At 49.5% G+C, this 21,236-nt stretch overlaps 1 protein-coding gene across 2 annotated transcripts in view; it reads left to right on the forward strand.

The window, feature by feature from the left end:
• Positions 1-12,099: 12,099 nt before the first annotated feature.
• UBTD2 (ubiquitin domain containing 2) overlaps positions 12,100-21,236 on the forward strand; it is a 42,744-nt gene continuing 33,607 nt past the window's right edge. The window contains exon 1 of one of the 2 annotated variants that reach the window (XM_032125123.1): positions 12,100-12,221. In XM_032125123.1, coding sequence (XP_031981014.1) covers positions 12,152-12,221 — 70 coding nt within the window. In that variant the 5' untranslated portion in view covers positions 12,100-12,151. Of the gene's footprint in view, positions 12,222-16,559; positions 16,690-21,236 lie in introns of those variants that run through there. The other variant, XM_032125124.1, reaches the window with a different exon arrangement.

The following is a 21,236-nucleotide window of genomic DNA, read 5'->3' on the forward strand; positions in this document are numbered from 1 at the left end:
ACGAGGAGAGAATCATTATTGCTGTTTAAACCAACGTGGTTTTACCATAGCAACTCCCCAAGAAGGAACCAACAGCTTCTGAGCAAACAAACACTTATTAAAGCACCCTTCTGAAATATTTATGCTTTGTTCCCCAAAGCCCACTAAGTGCTCGTCTCTGCATGGCTCCAGGAGTGGCAGGAGAGCCTTTTTTCCGCTGCCTGGCAAAGTGGAAAAACCATTCCTCAGCGCTGTGTTTGTCAGGCCGGGGGCTGAAGCAGCTCCTCACGACGTGACTGAGGAGCTGGGAGATGGAATCAGCTCCAGCAGGGAACAGCACAGCCTCGGGCCTTCCCTCAGAGAAAGTGTGTGAGGTGGGATGGGAGGTGCTCGGGAAAGGAAGCACAGATTTGCACGGGAAAACGGGAAAAGGAGACCGAAGGAATCAAGGGTGTCATGATCTCAACACCCCCTTGGGCAGAGAAGGCAGCTGGGGAGGGTTTTGTCCACCTCTCCCCTCGGTCCACTGCAGGTGGAACACACAGAAACCTCTGGGATGGGCAGCACCCTCCTGCAAACAACGCTGAGGATGGAGGTGGGGAGCATGGAGCCCCTGTAAATTGGATTTTACTGCTGGGTGACAGCACCCAGAGAGAACTGCACTGCAGAGGGCAATTTGTGCCTCTCATCATTCCTAGCTCATCATCCAGGACCTCTGGCACGGCCCTGGGGACTCCAAGAAAAAAACCAAACTGATGAATTTATGGATTTCTGCTCTTTTGCTGTGTGTTTTCCTCCCTCAGGAAGCAAATCGGGTGGCTTGCTCTTGAAAACAGGTTCCCCAAAATCTCATTTACAGGCACATGCTGGAATTTAACTCATCCCGTGTGTGTCACCTTGCACTGAGTGTCCCTTCCCTGCCAGTGATGGAGCTGCTCAAAGCCGGGGCCACAAACCACAATGAAATGGCTCTGCTGGATACAGGTTGTTTAGGATTGCGGTTTTATGAGTTGCCAGCCAGTTTTTATGAGTAAATATTGTTTTACAAGTTAAAAACTTGCATTTAGCCTGCTGTTACGGCTGGGTTTTTTTCCTGAGGTGAGTTTTCTCATGATTCTGTGTTAATGTCACCCCTTGAAGAAGGAATTTCCTTGATCCCCTTGGTTGTTTATTTTTACCCCTGGCATAGCTGATATGAGACTAGAGATCTCCCTAGACACAGGAAATCAGCTCCTTGAAATTGAAAAGCAAGAAATAAAATATTAAAACCCTCAATAAAGGGATTTAGCTCCTTGAGAGCCCCAGGACAAGAACTGGGTGATGCTGAAACCTCATCCATGGAAAGGGCAGAATTTCCAAAGCATTTGCAGGATCCATTTGGCACAGATGGATCCAGACTTCCAAGGCACAGGAGCTGCCCTTGGCCCTTTAGGTGCAGCACCTCAGCCCTGAGACCCAGGCAGGAGCTCTGATCACACTTTTTGATTTATTTGCTCTGAATCTGAGCTGTCGTTCCCATCTCAGGCTGCACAGCCGGGCATTGACTTTAGTCTGGCTCTCTCTAGTGGTCTGAAGCTTAATGCGGTGGAAATCCTGCTCTGGAATGCTTCAGGTGATTTAAGTGTGAACAAAATAAGGCATCCAGTCACTTTTGAGCAGTTAAATTAAAAGCAAACTGGACTGAGCTACCCGGGGTGTGTTTCCAGGTGATAAATGCTTTCTCACAAACCTCATAAACCCTCCACTTCCTGCTGCACTGAGTTGGGATTTTTATGGATCTTGTTAATAGTCCCTCAAATAATTTCATCAGCATAAACGGGAATTTAATAAAAAGCTGAATTGTTCGGGAAGGTATGAGCATGATCTAATCTTGCCCACTCTCATTCCCACTGTAAATGTATTCCTGACAGGCTGGGAGTTAATAATTAATAAATGAAATAAACAACTTGGAAATTGCAAGCTGACACCGGGCTCTCCCCTCCTGCCTGCCCAGCGATAATTCACTTTTCTTTTTTTTTGAAGCCCCCTCTGTGGGCCAGATCAAGCCCCCAAATTAAGATGTGGAGTGTCCCAGGCACTGGTTTCAGAGTCAGCATCTCTCATTTCTGTAAAGCTGCACCAATGTGAGTTTGATGGGTTCAAACCAGCAAAAATGAACCCAAATAAAGATGCAGAGAGCTCCCTGGTCTTTGTTGAAGGTTGTGAGATGACCCCGGACAGGAATTATCCCCTGGACCAGTGGGTCCCCAGCCCAGAGAGTGCTCCGTGCTCAGATCCTCCAACTCCTTCTCACAGTCCCACCTGCAAGTTCCAGGCTGCCAGAAATCCTTGGATGCACCTCCACATCCTCCTGCGGGTCCCAGACATCCTCACAGACCATTTTGGGTCTGAAACCAACATCTCAGAGAGCGTCCCAGCAGCCTGACGAGGGTGGTTTGCAGCTCAGAGGAGCATCAGGAGATCAGCAGTTATCAGAGATAATTGCTGCAACATCACAGCCTCGTTTTTCCTGCAGATCTGTGGGAGAGGCAGAATTCCTGGGATGTGGAGGCCAGGATTTCCCAGCTTGGGTGCTCGCCTGTCTTTGTGTGGGCTCTGTTTTGGAGAAAATCTGCTTTGCTCCATCATTTTCTCTCACCTGGTGCTAGAAAGGAGCTGACCCCAGGCTGGAATATACCTCTGGAAATGTGTGGATGTCCTGGAGTCAGCAGAGCTGAAGGAATTCACCCCAGAACACTTGTGAACCATCCAAGGAAATTTCTGAGGCAGTAATGAGGATGTCTGAGAAGGTGGTGACAGGACATGAGGGACAGGAGACACAAACAGTGCCCTGGCTTTAAAAAAGGAGAAAAAGGAGCCTCAGGAGTGATCCACCAGCCTGCCCAACTCTATTTCTTGGCAAGATCCTGGGACAAAGGATGAAAGAATCAATATAAACACCTAGAAGATGATAAAATTACGAGGAAAAAGCCAGCATGGCTTTCTCAGGAGCAAATCACATCAAATCAGCCTGATTTCCTCCCCTGACAGTAACAGCCCGATGGACAGGGCAGAAGCAGATGTGAGATATCCTGGCTGTAAAAATCTGTGTGCTCAGGATTGCGTGAGAGCCTCGTGAGCAGATCAGGGCCATGGGAGCAGAGCAGGAACACAAACAAAGCCCTGTCATTTTGGTGCCTCAGCAGGAGAAAATGCAGCCCCCAACTCAGGTGGGGCCAGAGCTGCTCGTTTTGTTTGTGCCCATTAACAACTGATTTGTCCGATAGCAAAGATAATGCAGCTTTATGAGCTGTGACAGCACAGAGAGCAGCTCCCGAATTCAGATGGACCTGGATAATGGGACAGGATCTGTCAGCTGAAACTCGCCGAGGACAAATGCAGAATCCCAGGCTCAGGCAGAAAAAATCAAATGTTTGGATGCAAAGTGAGAGATAAGGAACAAAGCCTCGGTGGAAGGATGGGGACACAAATGACTTCATCTCTTCTGCCTGTGCTCAGAGTGTTTCTTTTCTGATTACAACGTGTGCAGCTACTTCTGACGCTGACAGAGATGGTGGAAGCGCAGAGATTTTTTTTATCATTATTTTTGACAAAGAACATTTCTTTTTCCAAGGTTTATGCATTCAAATGTTTTAGGGGAGAGCTGAAGTGGTGAGGCCACACCTCGAATACTGGGTCCAGTTTGGGGCTCTCAGTGCAAGAGGGACATTGAGGGGCTGGAGCGTGTCCAGGGCAGGGAACGGAGCTGGGAAGGGGCTGGAGCCCCAGGAGCGGCTGAGGGAGCTGGAAAGGGGCTCAGGCTGGAGCAAAGGAGGCTCAGGGGGGACCTTGTGGCTCTGCACAAGTCCCTGACAGGAGGGGGCAGCCGGGGGGGTCGGGCTCTGCTCGCAGGGAACAGGGACAGGAGGAGAGGGAACGGCCTCAGGCTGGGCCAGGGCAGGCTCAGGGTGGACAGCAGCAGGAATTTCCCCATGGAAAGGGAGCTCAGGCCTTGGCAGGGGCTGTCCAGGGAGGTTTGGAGTGCCCATCCCTGGAGGTGCCCAAGGAAGGGCTGGAGGTGGCACTCAGAGCTCTGGGCTGGGGACAAGGTGGGGTCAGGTTGGACTCCATGACCTGGGAGGGCTTTCCCAACTAAAATGATCCTGGGATTCTGTGACAGAGCTCAGCCAGCCCAGCCCCCAGACCTGGCACTGAACACTGGTGAAGCCAAATGTCAAAGGACACCTCAGAAATTGTCACTCACAGCTCCCATTCCCAAAAACATGGAGTGTTTTAGAGCCAGCAGCAAGGGGCCTGGAGCAGAGATTTAAGAAGTCTTTAATTTTTCCACGGGCAGGAATATGATACTCCCATGTTATAAATCCCAATATTTAAACCATTTTCCCATCTTTTCAGGTGTTTCCTATCATGAGTATCTCTGATCAGCAGGTTGCAGGTGGGATGTGAGCTGTCCCAAATCCAGGCTTCCTTGTTAACCACAACAAAACAGGGAATTTTCCTGTAGGAATCCTGGAGACTCCTCCTTAGCACCACTCCTGACCTATCTCCCTTCGAGGTTCCCAGCCCTGACAGAGTCACTCAAACCCCTGCACCCCTTCAGTTTAAATTGCTGGGAATATTTTGCAGAGTGTCGAAAATGAAATTAAAGTGATGTTTATCCCTCTGAATCCATGGGTTCTCTCTTTGTCCCCCTCCCTGGGCTCCTCACACGCACTGGAGGCCACGTCCCCAGCAGGGCTGGCCCAGGAGGATCCTTCACACCTGCTCTGCCCCACACAGACTTTATTTTCCTCCACCCATACAAAGACCATCTAATAAGGCACGAGGAGAATTTGCCTCTTTGTTTATTGGGAATACAACAATGGGATCCTATTCCACATCCCGAGGCCGTGTCCAGCATGAGGGACAAACAACAGTGCTCACAAGCCAGGATCTCTTGTTGTCGTTATTGTTTTTCATGGTTAATATCATGGTCCGAAGTTCCAAACAGATTTTGATCCATGTTTAGCACCCCTGATGCAATTCCACCACTCTGTAGAGGCACAGCACACATGAAATAAGCTCCTCAGAGACAAGAGTGATAAGAAGAGAGAAGATTCTGATGTACAGCCAGGTGAAATCATCCACCAGTTCGGTGTGAATGTGTCCTGCCACGCTGGAGGGTTGTTCAGGTTGGGATTTTGGGGTGTTTTCCCCGTTTCCATGCAAAGATCAGTCCTATAAAAGTGAATCATTCACTAAATACTTCACCTCTGAACACTGCCTGTCAGGATTAGGAACTAAGAGCTGGGAAGAATTCCTGCTTTTCTCTAGGTGGAAATGAACTGCTGCAGGGACAGTGTGGCAGGTCCTGGTTCCTGACAGTGTCTCTGCTCTGGGTGTCCCACAAAACCATGGAACAGGCAGCACCTGGCAGTGACAGTGGCCCTGCCCTGCCTGCACAGCGAGACCTTGCTCCTTTCCCTGTCTCCATTTCTGTTCCTGCTCCATTTCCCATCTCCATTTCCCATCTCCATTTCCCATCTCCATTTCCCTTCCTGCTCCATTTCCCATCTCCATTTCCCTTCCTGTTCCTTTCCCTGTCTCTGTTTCCGTTCCTGCTCCTTTCCCCATCTCCATTTCCCTTCTGATTGAGCCCCTGCCCTCAGCACCAAGCAGGAAGCAAAGCAAGAGCTCAGCCAGCTGAGGATAGAGAGAAGGAATGAATGTCCCACCAAAGTACAACTGCAGGCCAGGCAAACCCTTCCTGAGCACGGGAATCTTCTTCCAGCTCCACAGCCTGGGAGAATGCTCAAAATCCAAAGCTAAAATATTTGGAATATTAACATCTATCAGTTTCACACGTCTCTTAAAGCAGCATATTCTGTGCCTGATTGATCCTGCCATATGGGAACATTAGCCTGTACCATCCCCATCTGCTCCAGCTTTAATTTTATCAGAAGCATTCTGACAGGAGGGAGAATGTTTCCTTTTCCACCCTTCCTTCTCCTCCCGCCAAAAGCTGGCTGATTTCTCCTCAGATGAACCCAATTTCCAGTCCTGAGTGAGAGGCCTGTCTGTATATTCTGTCTAGGAATAGCTCTTTGATTGCAAATGCTTCACGTTTGGGAGTTAAAAACCCAGGAATGAGGCAACTCACAAACTTCTCTCCCAGAGGAACTTTTGGTATTCATGAGCTCAGAGCTGAAAGAGAAGCAGTGTGGCCTGGGTGTTGCTCATTTCTTCCACTCTCTGCTCAGAATTCCGGGATCATTGAGGTTGGAAAAGATCTCCCAGATCATCAAACCCAGCCTGTGCCCCATCCCCACCTTATCCCCAGCCCAGAGCTCTGAGTGCCACCTCCAGCCCTTCCTTGGGCACCTCCAGGGATGGGCATTCCAAACCTCCCTGGGCAGCCCCTGCCAAGGCCTGAGCACCCTTTCCATGGGGAAATTCCTGCTGCTGTCCACCCTGAGCCTGCCCCGGCCCAGCCTGGGGCTGTTCCCTCTCCTCCTGTTGTTGGTTGTCTGGGAGAATGAAAAAATTAATCTTTAATTAATCATCTTTAATCATCCCTGACTTATCCTGTCACCACTGATTGTGCATCGCTTCATTCCTGCACAACAAAAAGAAGGGAAAAGAGGAATTCCAAATCTCTTGCCCTATTTCTTCTCCCTTATTCATGATCACAGATATTTTTATGCTGTCCCTGCTATGTTCCTTTTCTACAGCAGACCACATCCTACATCCAAACTTCAGTGTCATGGAATCATGGAATGGTTTGGGTTGGAAGGGGCCTTAAAGATCACCCAATTCCACCAATTCCTTAAAGATTATCTTCCACCAGCCCAGCTTGCTCCGAGCTCCATCCAACCATCCTCGGACACTTCAGGTGGAGATGCGAGCTCCTGAATGAGCCTCCAGATATCAATAAAATATTAATACAACATAAAATGAATAGAATAATGGCAGAACATGCAGGAATGGCATCACCACAGCCCAAGTGTGGCCTGTTCCCTGGGCTGGCTCCGTGATCCAGCTTCAAAGCAGCACCGGGAATGTGGAGGGGGTGGGAGCTCCCTTTGTCCCGCTGCTGCTCAGCCCCTTCATTATTAAGCACAGTGACACGGAACACTGCAGCACCCAGCCAGGCAGAGAATCTGCTCAAAGGCAGCTGAAAGAGGAGAACCTGGCCACAAAGAGCAGCCTGCGAGGAGATAAGGTTCTCAGGGCTTCCAGCCTGGCTGAGCAGCAAGAGCGGGGCTTCGTCAGACCGGGGCTGTAACAAGGACAGCGGGATGTGAGCGACTGCCTGGCTGCAATGGCATCCGAATAATGATGATAATTTTTTAAAAATCACTTAAAAAGTGCCATTTATTGCAGCGTCTCGCTGTGCAATCAGGGAGGTCACCACAGGAGGGAAGCAGTGTTTCACTTTTGTTGCTTTAGCAGTCAAGGTTCATTTTTCTTTTTTTTTTTTTTTTAATGCATATTTTGATTAGCAAAACCTGCCTGATGCGACAAAGCAATAAATCATGGAATTATGGGATGGATTGGGTTGGAAGGGACCTTAAAGATCATCTCATTCCAGCCAGGGACACCTTCCACTATCCCAGGTTGATCCAAACCCTGTCCAACCTGGTTCCTACTGTGGAATCCACCACTTCCAGAGATTCCTACCATCATTTCTGATGCTGCACATTAAAAAGTGTTTTTTAGCCATTCCGGTGACCCCTTTCCTCCAGCAATTGCAAACAAAACTTCAGAGCTTTGCAGAAATGTTTAAAGCAAGTGGTATCATCACTTTTCCTCCTGTTATTAACAGAGATGGATAAAGAACCCCAAGCTCCCAGGAGCAGGTGAGGGCTTTGCAGAGATCGGGAGAGAAACACAACATTGCTCTTCACAGCAATGATCCAACGACGGAAATTCCCTCAGGAGCTCCAACTTCCCAAGCCAGCAATTCCTGCAGCAGAGGTGTGTGCCAAGGCTTTAGGAATGGGGTTTGTGCTCCTGGAGAGGTGCTGGAGGACACACACAACCCTCACTCTGTTCATTCCTGGCCAGCTCGGGATGTCCTGGTGTCTGGTGGGGTTCCTCAGCCACAGGGATTCCTCGGTTGCATTTTTCTTTCCCTTGGTCATTCCAGGCAAACAGACCCTGCCTGGTTTCACATCATTGTGACACAGCCTCGCTGCCTCTGGGTGGTGGAGATCGCTACCAGTCACTTTGGTAAGGGATGGATTATATGGGATTGGAATCAGCATAAAATTTGCTGGTGGAAAGTTCGGAATGGGAGCCAGCATTCCTGAAAACCACATCTAAACAGAAATGCTGTTCAGGGAAACCTCCAGCCTGTGAAAATGAGACTACAGCCTCAGCAGCTTTCAGGAAGAGCCATGGGGAAGTAAATCTGAAAATAGCAACTTGCTGAATCTCTTCAGAGTCTGAGGAGGAAAAAGAGCAGTTGGACTCCACAGTTCCTTCCCGCTTCTGCTTCCTGTGGGACCTTTGGTTGATAACCTCATCAGCCGTGTCTCCCTTTCCCATCTGTCAAAAGCAGGATGGAAGAAATCTGAGAACAATTTCACTTACAATGTGAAGACTTTGATAGTGCTGTCCTGGGCAGCACCACTAAAAATCAAAATGTGGATGCCTGAGAGAGAAGTTTCAGTGCTGATGCAATTTGTCAGCATCTCATCCTTGTTCCCACACAGAGCTGAATCATCAGAGAACAGGGATTTATCACTCTGGATCATCATGTGATGGCAAAACCCACCACCACTGACGGTGAGCAAACAGCGAGCGCCCAGCTGGAGAGAAAACTTGGGGAAGTGCAGGAAATATTTTATTATATAGGATTATATAGGAAATAGCCTGGCAATCACAGAGCCGTGGAATGGGCTGGGTTGGAAGGGACTTTAAAGATCATCCAGTTCCAATTCCTTTGCCACAGGCAGGGACACCTTCCACCATCCCAGGCTGCTCCAAGCCCTGTCCAGCCTGGCCTTGGACACTGCCAGGGATCCAGGGGCAGCCACAGCTGCTCTGGGCACCCTGTGCCAGGGCCTGCCCACCCTCACAAGGAACAATTCCTTCCCTAAATCCCATCTAACCCTGCCCTCTGGCAGTTTGAATCCATTCCCCCTTGTCCTGTCCCTCCATCTTTCCTGCAGCTCCTTCAGGCACTAAAAGGCCACAATGGGGTCACCCCAAAGCTTCTCCTCTCCAGGCTGAACAATCCCAGCTCTCCCACCTTTTCCTCCCCAGCAGAGCTGCTCCATCCCTCTGATCATGCTGGTGCCTCCTCCAGAGTCCAGCACAGTGCACGTGGAGATCTCCTCAGGGATTTCTACACACTGCATTCCTTGGCCACAAACCCCATCCCTCCGGTGCTCCCAGGGCAACACAGTCCAGTAGGATTTGTGCCCAAAGAAAATCCTCCAGCTGTTTGCACTGCAGGGTTTCTGATGCCGCCAAATAATCATAACCACATAGGGCAGTGGTACCTCTGGGGGACAGTCAATCCATGATACCCTTTCATTGGGGAAAAGTCACTTTTGATGTTCAGTGTTTTACATCCCACCCACTGCAGGCAGTTAGAGAGTCAAAAAGGGTAAGAATTAATTAATCCTGGCCATGCCCTCAAGAGATGTGCAGACAAACACTGATCTACTGATAGAAACACAGCAGCGAAGTTTATGCGACTTGTCCAAGGCCTCAGTGGGTGTTGGAGCAGAACCGAGACTGAAGCGCAGAAACTCTGATTGCAAAGCTCAGGGAAACTTATTTTAAGGAGGAATAACCTCCAAAAGAAATAATCCATTTCAAGAAAGGGTTGTTTTTTTCTTCAGTACTTTGTTAGTGCATTGCAAGTTCATCCTGAAACGTGGGGTCAGGCTGTCAATATTCCCTTTGGCCCATCCTGAGAGTTTCTAAGCACACAAACACAGATATGTGTGCTCCATACTCCGTGTGAGAACAACGAGGTATCCAGTGAAAGAATTCAGCCCCAAACAGGCAGAATAACAAGCTCTGGTGTGTTTTTCCAAGGCTCCACAAGCAGACTGCTGGCTGCTGGGGACAGACTTTCCCACGCCAGCCCGCAGCCCTGCAGCCACCCTGTTATGGAACAGAGTCACGTTGTGTTTCCACCCCCTGGGCCTCAGTGAGGGGCAGTTTTGGGATCTCACCGGGCAGCAGATATCCAGAGGGAGAAGCCCCCCCAGTGGGCATCCCAAGTGCCTCCCCACAATCCATGATTTCCCGGCAGGATTACCAAACTCCGATGATAAAATACTCACATCGACGCCTACTCCTAGGAAACTTTGCAACTGTCTTCCAAATTTCTTACAGTTTTGGATAAATGATATTCGATCCCTCCCCCCAGCCTGACATAGCTCAGGCATTGGAATGGGATGCCCAGGGAGGTTTGGAGTCCCCACCACTGGAGGTGTCACCTGGACGTGGCACTCAGTGCTCTGGGCTGGGGACAAGGTGGGGATGGGGCACAGCTTGGACTCGATGGTCTTGGAGCTCTTTTCCAACCTAATTGATGTTGTGATTCTACAATATCTTTGATTATACACTGTATATACAGGCAAACTCCCATGTGGCCCTCAGATAAAATCTGAAACAAAAACAACTGAGCTCTGTGTGGTTCCTTGATCTGGTTTAAATGTCTGCACAGACAAGGAATTTCTGCTTTTGTTGTAATTAGTAGGCATGTGCTCAGACTCTAATAATTGTTCTTTAGGCTTTCTTACCAGGCCTGACCTTCCCATTTGGACCCAATAAAGCAGATGAGCTCTGTGCCTTTTTGTTCTCAGATGACAAAGTGCTCAGCATTTGGCACTCAGCTTATCTCATACGTTTGGGATTTTAATTATCAACACAAGTCAGCCTTCCCAAAGGCTGTCTGGGCTTTTGGTATGAAGATTATGTACGGAAATTGATGGCAGAAAAACGCCTTTGTCCATCAGTTCTTTTCACCGTGGTGACTAGAAACTCTACAAACAGCTATGCTATTTTAATTCCAAAAAACACATTTGCAATGTCATCTTTATGGAGGAAAAATATGCTCAGCTTGAGTTTTGTTTTGTGCTGCTCTGTGTACGAGAACATGAAGCTGCCGTGTATAGCAGAGCGTGTGGGGAACCCAGAGCACAGTCTGTTACCAGACTTTATTTTTTGCACTGTCTGCTCCCATTTTTCAGAGTTCTGACTTATTGCTGAATATTCCAAGGAGCTCTAGTGCATCTGATAGGGGTTAGGGTTAGGGTTAGGGTTTGAGTTAGGTCTGATAGTGTAGGAGCTGTAACTCCCTGATCCCAGGGCGGGATTGCTGCCGAAATGAGATAACCTGGCTGGGCATTAAGAGCACAAAAGTCGAACTTCTCTTTTCAGAGAACTGAAGCCTGCTTGGTCAGATTGACCAAAAAGCACTGAGTTTGCTTAGTCTTTATTTCAAACTGGCAATCTGATAACACTGGGGTGGGTGGCTGGGGCAGAGATTTATCTGAGCGTGGACTTTCTCTTCGTGCGCAGAGACAAATCACAGAATCACAGAGGGACCTTATGGCTCATCTTATTCCATGGGCAGGGACACCTTCCACTGGAGCGGGATGCTCAGAGCTCCATCCTTGAACGCTTCAGGGACGGGGCAGAGCACAGCACAGCACGGGGGAGCCTCACAGTGAGGAGAGAATAAACACAGCCCGGCACCCACGGCCGCGGGGACCCTCCCGGGATGGGGGCGCGGGGGTGGCCCCGCATCCCGGTGCCGGTCCCAGCGCCGGTGGCGGTGCCGGTCCCTGCGCCGGTGGCGGTGCCGGTGGCGGTGCCGGTGGCGGTGCCGGTGGCGGTGCCGGTCCCAGCGCCGGTCCCGGTGCCGGAGTGCGGTGGCGGTGCCGGTGTCGGTCCCAGCGCCGGTGGCGGTGGCGGTCCCTGCGCCGGTCCCTGTGCCGGTGGCGGTGCCGGTCCCGGTCCCTGCGCCGGTGCCGGTCCCTGCGCCGGTGTCGGGGCGGTCCCGCGGCCGCGGGCGGGGCCGGGCTGCGGGCCGAGGCCGCGCCCCGGGGGCGGTGTTGCGGAGCGGGGAGGCGGCTCCGGAGCCATCGCGCCTGCCCGGCCGGCGGCGGAGCTCGGTGCAGGGGAGGGGGGCGGGGGGCGGCTCGGCGGCGGGTCTGCGGGCCCCATGGGCGGGTGTGTGGGCTCCCACCACGACTCCTCGGGCAGCCTCAACGAGAACTCGGACGGCACCGGAGGTGAGCGGCGGCGCCGGGCCGGGGGGGCCGCGGAGGGACCCCGGGGCGGGCGCTGCGGGCCGGGGCCTGCGGCGGGCGGGGGAGCCGCGCTGTCGCTGCCGGCCTCGGGGCGCCGCGTCCGGCTGTGCCCCGGCTGTGCTCCGGATCATCCCCCGGCTTGTCCCTCAGGTTCTCCCCCGGATTCGCCCGAACTTTGCCGGGGCGGCGGGGCCGGGCGGGCGCTCGGCGGGCGCTGCCCCACGGGCGCTGCCCCCGCCCCAGCCCCGCGGCCCCGGCGTGGCGGCGGCTGTGCCGGGGCTTCTGCCGGCGGATTCTGTCGCTGGGCAGTGCCGGGGAGCGGTGTCGGGTCTGTGTCGCTGGGCAGTGCTGGAGGGCTCCGAGACGCGGCCCCTGCTGAAATCAAGCCAGGCTGGGGAAAGGGCCTGCCCGGGGCTCCCGAAGTTTGTTTTCCTCGGGCTCCGCTCCTTGTGGTGTGCGGAAAATGATTCCTCAGCTCGCTTAGATCCTGGCACTGCTGCGGGGCCGGGGCTTGTTTTTCAGCCGAGAGAGGTGCTTTGCTCCAGCCTCAGGCGTGCGAAGGGAGCGATTCCCGGCGGCTGGAGATGCTGGAGCAGCGTGGTCTCTGTCCCTCGTGTGCAAGTGCACCCCGGCTTGGGGAGCAAAGCCGGTGTGCAAGCACTGCTGCGGTGTCAGCAGCCTTTCCCCTCCTGTTTTTCTCCAGCTAAATGCCTGAATGATTGCTTTTTCAACGCTCTCAGGTTTGTGGACCCCTGATGTTCTCCAGCTGAGCTGTGTATGTTTTATAGTCATTTAAAGTCAGCCTACCAACAGGACACTTGACTTATAAGTAGTGCTCACACATGCAGGGTCCCCAGATTTCAGGAGGAGAATTTCTGACCTAGGTCTGCGTGTTCCCCCCGTGTCTTACAGAATGTTACTTATCGGTCTGGTTTTATTTCGGATGTCCCAGTTGATGGGTGTTCTTTCTATCAGTGACTCTGCTGTTATTCCATAATGTTAAAATATGCAGCACTTGGAGTTGTATCTGAACCAACTATCTGCTGACTAATGCCAGATACAGAGTTCATGGAAATACCAGAATTCCAGCTGCTAAGAACTATGTGGGATTTCACAGAATCCCGGAATACTCGGTGTTGGGAGGGACCTCTGGAGATCATCCAGTCCAACCCCACTACCAAGGCAGGGTCATCCAGAGCAGGTGACAACAGGGACACATCCAGGTGGGTTTGGAATGTCTCCAAAGAGAGAGGCTCCACAACCTCCTGTGGATTTAATCACATTAGTGTCATTACATGGAATTGTATAGCTTTGAGTAGTCTTCCTTACCCTATTCATAAAAAGGGAAGAAGTCGGTTACCTGAAATACATCTGTACTAAGCAGATTTATTAACCAGTAAAAATCTGCTTTTACCAGTAAAAGCAAACCAGTAAAAAGAGTGCTGAGCAGAATGGACCAGTCAGAGAGAAGGAATGGCAGGAATCATCATATACCCCAAAATTTGACCAAAAAAATAGCATTAAAAGCTCCACTGGTGCTTGCCCTGAGATGTGCTTTGGTAGCTAGGTGTTATGAGGTGAGATCATGTCACAGAAATAGGCTCAGTTTAATTTCCTCACTCTTATCTCACCTGTGATATCAAATAAGTGAGATAGGAGAAGCACATTATCAGGGTTTGGGTGATATTGTAAAATAGATTGCACAGCCCAGAGCAGCGTGTGAGGTGGGCAGGCTCCATCCAGGGTTTCTGTGTCCCTGCCTGGTGCTCCCGGGGCATGGCACTGCTGCTGTGGGGTTAAATAACCCATTGTGCCTGTGCATTACAACAGCAGCTGGGCTTTCAAGATGTAAGAGATGTGAAATTCGTGTCAGCTGGCTCGTGTTGATTCATGCTCTCAGGGTAATGTTCCTTAAGGTTGTCTCGCTGAAGTGAGAAGCGCTGAAATTTCACTTGAATTATGAGCTTCTTAGGACTGTCTTAAACAATCAGCTCCAGTGTGCAATAGGCTGTTTTGTAATGCTACAGATCTGTTCCTGCCTCTCCACAAGCAAGGAAGGGGGGGGTAGGTTAAGCTGGAAGAAGCTCTGAGTGTCTTCTCTAAACGTGACTCCCCAGATGTCAAAGTCCAGCCTGCGCTGAGTCGGAGCTTTACAAATTCCGCCAGCATGCCCTCGCCAAGCATGAAACCTGACTTGCTCTCTCAGGGGAGCTTCTGTCTGGAGGCATCAGCCAATGAACCAGCTGAAGCACAAGTGAAGACGATTTGGAGTCTAGACCAGTGCAGAAAGATGACTTTTTCCTGTTCCCCAAGTGAGGCTCATTTCCTCCAGCTCCGGGGTTGTGACCTAACCTGCTACATTCGCTTTCAGATTGCTGTCAGTGAGCAAGGCCAGAACATTTCTCAATCCTAGGAAGGTGTTTTGGAACAGAAACGTGATGCTTCTGACTTGCCACTGATGGACTTATTTTAGAGAGGCTTTGTCTTTTCCCCAGAATGGAAAAGTTTCTTGGAGAATTGGGAGCGCTCAAGAGATCGATCAGACAGCAGCGGCCGTGTGCGATGCTGGGTGAAAGTGAGAGCCAGATCTCCAGTCTGATTCATCCCAGTTTCAATTTACTGCAGGGCAGTGGGGAGTGGCAAAATCGTGCTCAATTGTGTTACTGGAGTTGAGAGGAGGGTTTGTCACATCCCTGTATTCTCCTCAGTGCTTTTGTCCATGGCCGGCACTTCCCGTTACTCGTGTGCAGCTCAGCAGAGCTGACGGCATGTCCTGGCCACGTGTGCTTCCTTTGTCTCTTACTCTGGGCATTTTTCAAGGTCAGGATGCCTGTGTGTGTCAGGAGAGCTGTTGTGTATCCTCAGGTGTGTCTGCCTGCGTGAGATGGAGCTAATCACAAGCCCAGTTTATTGCAGGGTTCTGTTTGCACTGACCGGAGCAGGAGGAGGCGGTTCCTCACCAAGAATTTAACAGATGCTGCTCTGCCCATCGGGCTGGAAATGAAATGGGCTTTGCAGATTGGTACCAGCTGTTTCATTAGCACTGCTCTTTTTGGCAAGTTCTCATTTCACCAGGATGTTGTTTGGCATAGACTGGAAAAGTTCTTGTCTTGGTGCTCGATGTGTTGTAGCCCGGCAGAGCCAAATTGTGGGTGTCCTGGGGGAGTTATTGGGGACTCATTAAAGGAGGATAAGAGGTGATCATTATCTGGTTTATAGACACAGGTTTTCCCCACTTCATCCCTTTAGCTCAGCTGTCTCCCACCTAAAATTCCAAGGTTTCAGGAGCCGAGCACTGCACCTTTTCCAGCTGTGCCCTGTCAAAGGTGACCGAGTTCCTGCAGGATGGTGAGACAGGGAAGAAACAGCTGCTCTCCAGCCACTTCCAGGGTGTGTGACCTCTTCACTTGTGTTTCTGGAAGAGCTTTGGGCTTGGAATTATCTGCTGGGAAACTCTGCCCTCGTGCCTGTACATCAGGTATGTTCAGTGGAGCAAAATCAGGAGAGCTGTGCCAGCTCCTATCCCCACAGGCAAGTCCTTCCTGGAGAGCTCCTCAGTTTATTTCTTTCCTCTCTTCTGAGGGGAGCAGTGAGAAGGAAAAGGAGGAACCTGTTCATTTTCTCGTGGTGGACTCTGACCCCTCTCAGGAGTCACATATTACTTTGTCTTACCTGGTGAAGTTCAGTGAGACAGTTCCTTGTGTGGAATGAGGGAGAAGCAGGGAATACAGTGTCTGGAAGCACAAGTCATTCCAGATTAAGGCTTTTGGCTGCAGCTGTCTGATTGCTGCTGAGCTCTCCTTGACGCGATGCTCGCCTGCCTGCTGCAGTTCTTATCACCCTTCCTTGGGAGCAAAGATGCTGATTCTGTTTGAAATTTGTCTTCTTTCCTGCTGCCCCCATCACCCAGCAGTGAGAACAGGGCCAAGTGGAAATAGAGCTGCCAGAATGGGAGTTTATTCAAACCATCAATTCCTCCCGTGGAGCTGGATGCGGTGCTGACGCTTCATTAACTCGGAGAAAGGCAAATGTTGTGCTCCACCTCTGCTCTCAGCAACTGGACAACAGTTTCTTAAATATTTTCCTTGAAGTGCTGTGCGGGGCTGCATGTCACATGGCTAATTGGGAGTCACAATAACTGCTTTCATGGAGCTGCTCTGCAAGACTGACCAGGGGAATTTGCATATTAAGCAGCGAGATTTGTTGCTCACAATGGCACTAATACAGTGGGGCTCTGCCTGCCTGGCACGGGGGGGTTAAACAAGCAGCTCCTGACTGAGCACTTAAGAGCATTTGGTGCCTCCCTTTTGTAGTGGAGCACACAAAGAGGCTCCCAGAGGGATTTTGCGGTGGGTTGGAGATGTTGGGTGCAGGCTGTGATGGTTTTTCCTCCACACAGCACCTGGCTGGGCTTCCACTGCCATCTGAAGGAGGCACCTCTGGGTTTCAGGTAGTTCCTGCTGGTCTGGAGTACAGGGCTCGATGTCTTTTGGCAAAAATATTAATAAATCAGAGCTGGCTTTTGCTGTTAGGGCCCACTGTGGGGTGTTTTGTGTGGTTTGGTTTGGTTCTGTTGGGGTTTTTTTAATGGAATAATGAAAAAAGTTTAGCATGGCTCTGAAACTTGCTCCAAATCCTTCCTGCTCCATCCCTGATGTATTTGTAGGGTGTGTAGATGGAGCACTTGGGGCCATGGTTCAGAGGTGGCAGTGCTGGGTTAACAACGATCCTAAAGGTCTTTTCCAGTCTAAATGAGTCTGTGATTTCCACAAAATGGGGGAAATATGTGGGTTTTATCAGGGCTTTGGAATAAAAGTAGCCCTTTATAACTCTGTTTCCTGAGGGCTGGGCACCCACAGCCTCCTGGAGATTATTAGGATCTGGGAATTAGTGCTGACAACTCCTGATAATTCAGTCCCAAGTATTCGTCTCCTGGCATGTTATTCTGATGCTGTGACACTTTTCATTTGTAAATTCTAGATTTGGCTTTGTTTTCCAGGTGATAACAAGGAGCTCTCAGAAACTGAAACAAGGTGTTATTTTTGCTGTTAATAAGGGCTGGCAAATGAAGCTGTTTGGTTTCCTTTTTGGCAGGTTCCTCCATGTAATTGTTTGTTTGGCTTCTAGATTGAAGTGATTTATTTTAATTTCTCTGTTTGGGATTGCAGTGTTGAAAACAACAACATCCTCCTTCACTGAATGTTAAATACAATAAATTGAACAGTCGTGCTTTGGAGATCTTTGATAAATGGGAAATATTATTAGTTGCCAGTTTGAATAAACTCTACAAAGCAGCCATCCTCTCTCATTGCAGCAAGTAATATGATAGCTATTATTTTTCATGTGAATGTTGAATAATATAATTTATGAGTCACAAATTACAATATAGTTGAAGCCTGAAGTACAGATCTGCCTTGCAGTTAAGTCTTGCAAATTCCTGTGAGTTTTCTTGCATGTACAAAGAAGGGTCAAGTTGGCCTTAGTTGCTGTGGTTACCTCTAAAAAAGAAAGAATATAAATATGTAGAAAATTTGTGGCCAAGTGACCATAATTGAGAAGGGAATATAAATGGGTTTTTGCTGCTTTATCAGCAAAACAGGACTGTGGTAATTGAGAGTGTGATGTAACAATCACCTTCATCCTTTTTTCCAGACTCTGTATAAATGTCTGATAGATATTTAAACAAATTATTTTCAGTTTGCCGCCTTGGCTTTCGCTGCCTTTGATGCAAATATTTGAGGTGGGTTTTGATGCAAATATTTGAGGTGGGTTTTTCTCTTAATCCTAATTTTTTTAAAGTTTGGGGTATTTTGCCCAAATTTCTACAGGGAAGTGTGATGTATTGGCTGGTGGGTGCTTCTTGATCCTCCCAATTCTTTCTCACCACGTTCCAAATGACTTTTTGTGGGTGGCTGGTGCAAGATTCGTCCTATCCTGTGGAGAAGCCAGATCCCAGTGCTCCCACAGCCTGGCTTTCCCAACTTCTGCTCTGACAGTAAATATGGGAATTGCTTGTTTTTCCTTCCATGGGCTGCTCCCTGAGCAGAGGCACAGCCGGGTGTGTGGCCAGGAGATTTTTTCCTTCCCAGAGCTGCTGGCATCCCTGTCTGGGGAAGGGAAGAGCATTTCTGGGGGAAAGTTGTCCCTCCCAGCAGCCAGAATGGAGCAGGGAGGTGTCCAGGAGGCATCTCCTGGGTGGTGTGGGTGCCCAACCAGGGAGGATCCTTTGGTTCACCTTCACCTTTCCTACGTGCAGGAGCTTTTGGGTGGAGGTTTGTGGGGTTTACTGGAAGCTCGGTAGGACTCTTGCTTCTTTTGCAAGAGTCACGTTATGAGTGGTGAGGTTCAGTCACCCAAAATCAGGAGGGAGAGGCATAGGGTGACCTGTTCTGTGGGGGAATAGAAAAGCTGGAGTCACTACCCTGGTTCCTGACAGTCAAATAAAACACTTTTCTTGCACTCTGAGGTTTTCAGTTACATTTTCATCTGCTGCCTCTGTGTTGTCCGGCAATTTAGAGTTGAAAAAACAGAAATGTTCCACGACTTAGGAAGTAAATGAAGTGTCAGTTTTGGTAGGGATTTTTTTTTTTTTTTTTTTTTGGCTAGTTTGTTTTCTTGCTTTTTAAGAAAACAAAAAGGTTTCCCCTCACGTGGGGATTATGTTTGCAGTGTAATTCACTGTTTCAGACTTGAGTTGTCTATCTCAGAAGAGGTGATGGATCCAAAGCATCATGCAGGGCTGCATCCCAAAGGAGCAGGAATGCTCATGGCACTGGATGTGGAAAACACCTCTGAGCACAGGATGTCAGCTGGTACTGCACTGTTTGACCTGTGTGCAGGGAAAATGCCTCTTGTGGTTTAGTTAAGGTTCAGCTGGAACCTGAATTTTGCATTTGCTGCCTTGTGGTGACCCTGGCACACTCAGTTTAGTGCAAATGAGAGCTGGACAAAGATTGGGCACAGCAAACTGCATAAAGTGTTTTTTGTTCTGGTTCCCACCTTAGGAGTAAATGAAAAACTCTCTTAAATGCTGAAGGAGGCTGAAGTTTCTTAGACTACCTTAAATATTTAAAATGCCATCAGTCTCATCCTGAGACTTCCCAGCACTGGGAAATGCAAGGGCACTGCAGGCTGGGCAGGTAATACATGCAGGAACAATTATGGGATGCTATCAATTTGCAGGAGCTGCTCCACATCCAGTTGACCTCTCAGGCCTCATGGAAAACATTTGGAAATTGTCCTTCCTAAAAGCAGAAATACTTCTGGGGATCCTTGCTGCTGGGATTGTGGATTAGAGCAGTTTTAGCAGCTCCTCCCTTCAGCCTTTTCTCAGTGTCCTTTTCCCTTCCCATCTCCCCCTCTCCTCAGTGAACAGGATTTAAAAAGGAAGATTCAAAGCCCTGCTTGAAAGCCATTTGTGGGAGGAGATGGGCACAGTTCTGAAGCGCTGATTTTTCGCTTCTGGAGAATCTCAGACATGCTGGAGGATTTTATATGTCTGTCTCTAGATGTGTGTCTGTGTATAAAGACATCCTTGTGCTGCAGATTAGGTGGAAGGGAGGGCATTTGGGGAGTTTCTGCATGATCTGTCATGTGGTTTTCCCCCACATTCTCCAACATGAAAGCAGAGGCACTTCACAAATGGTAGTGAAAAATGCTTCAGTCGTTTGCAGCAAGGACAGGTAGTACCCAGGGGGAAAAAATGAGAGGCTGAAATGGGAAAATGCATCACACACGGCCAAGGATTGCGTGGTATCTCTGCACATGTTTAATAGGGAAAGTTCACTCTTAAAACATATAAATTCAGCCTAACATTACCAGCACTTTTCTATAAATAGCTTACTTTTCATCCCCCTGAAATGATAAACATTTTATAGCTCGTAACAGCTTCCAGTTTATAATAATGTATAATAAATGTAGCAACTATAAATAATTCTCTTAGTTCAGACAACAGATTATGGAGGAAGGCAGTTTTCACCTTTTCCCAGAGGAGCTGTGTGCTCTTTGAGAGCACTCCCAGGGCCTGAAATGGCATCGGAAGCAGAGCACAGCACTTTGGGATGGGAAGCTTGTTACCTTTCTATTTTTAAAATTCAGCCGTGAAGCTCCATGTCTGCTCCCATGCTGTGATGAAGGGCACGGTGGATTCAGCAGAAGAATCTCTCCGTGGCATTTACTTTGTTGCTTTGTTTCCCTGCCACAGAACTCTCATCTCCTGTGATTTCCTGCCTGTGTGGGTAAATACAGTCTCTTTGTAAAAGAGCACCTACAAAATAGCAGAGGGCACCTGCAGCTGCCAAATGCCATTTTCTCCTCTCCACCAGTTGTTTTCTTTGGCCCCATGCTGCTGTGGGAGCACCTGAGCCTGCAGCAGAGCATCAGCAAGCACAGGATAATGGCTGGCTGGAGAAAAGGGAAATGATTTCAGGAAAAATTGCTAATTCCCATGCACTGACTGCACAAAGCGTTTCCTGGAAGAGCTGTCACCAAGCACTGCCTGTGTCACGCATGCTGGATTCGTGCCTTCAGAGTGGGTTTGGATGTGTTTTTCTCCCTCTCTGGTGCACACAGAAGCTGGGTATGGCAGAAGAGTGGCTTTAATGCAGAATAGTGAGCTTTCAAATGCTCCTGAGCCTCTCTGAGCCATTGCTCTGCATCCCTGTCCCTCAGAGGGGACATGCTCCGAGTGGGAAGGGGACACTCAAATCTTTGAACATGCAAACGTATTTTAGATATTTTTTTAGTGCAGGTACAAATCCCATTCCTACCCAGCACAGCTTTGGCTGCTCCCAGCTTGTTACCACTCCCCAGGGTGAGAAGAGATGGGAAGGAGCAGTTGGGAAGTGTTTTTGGGAAGCAGAGTGTGGCGTAGCTTGGAAAGCACGACGGTTATCCGAAGGTTGGATGCAGTTTCCCTGGCTGGATGTATTCCCAAGGAGAATGTATTTGGTGGCAGCAGGAGTCAAACACATTCAGCTGAAGCTCAGCTGTCCAGTG

Source organism: Corvus moneduloides, chromosome 15, assembly GCF_009650955.1.
Source record: "Corvus moneduloides isolate bCorMon1 chromosome 15, bCorMon1.pri, whole genome shotgun sequence".
Taxonomy (NCBI): domain Eukaryota; kingdom Metazoa; phylum Chordata; class Aves; order Passeriformes; family Corvidae; genus Corvus; species Corvus moneduloides.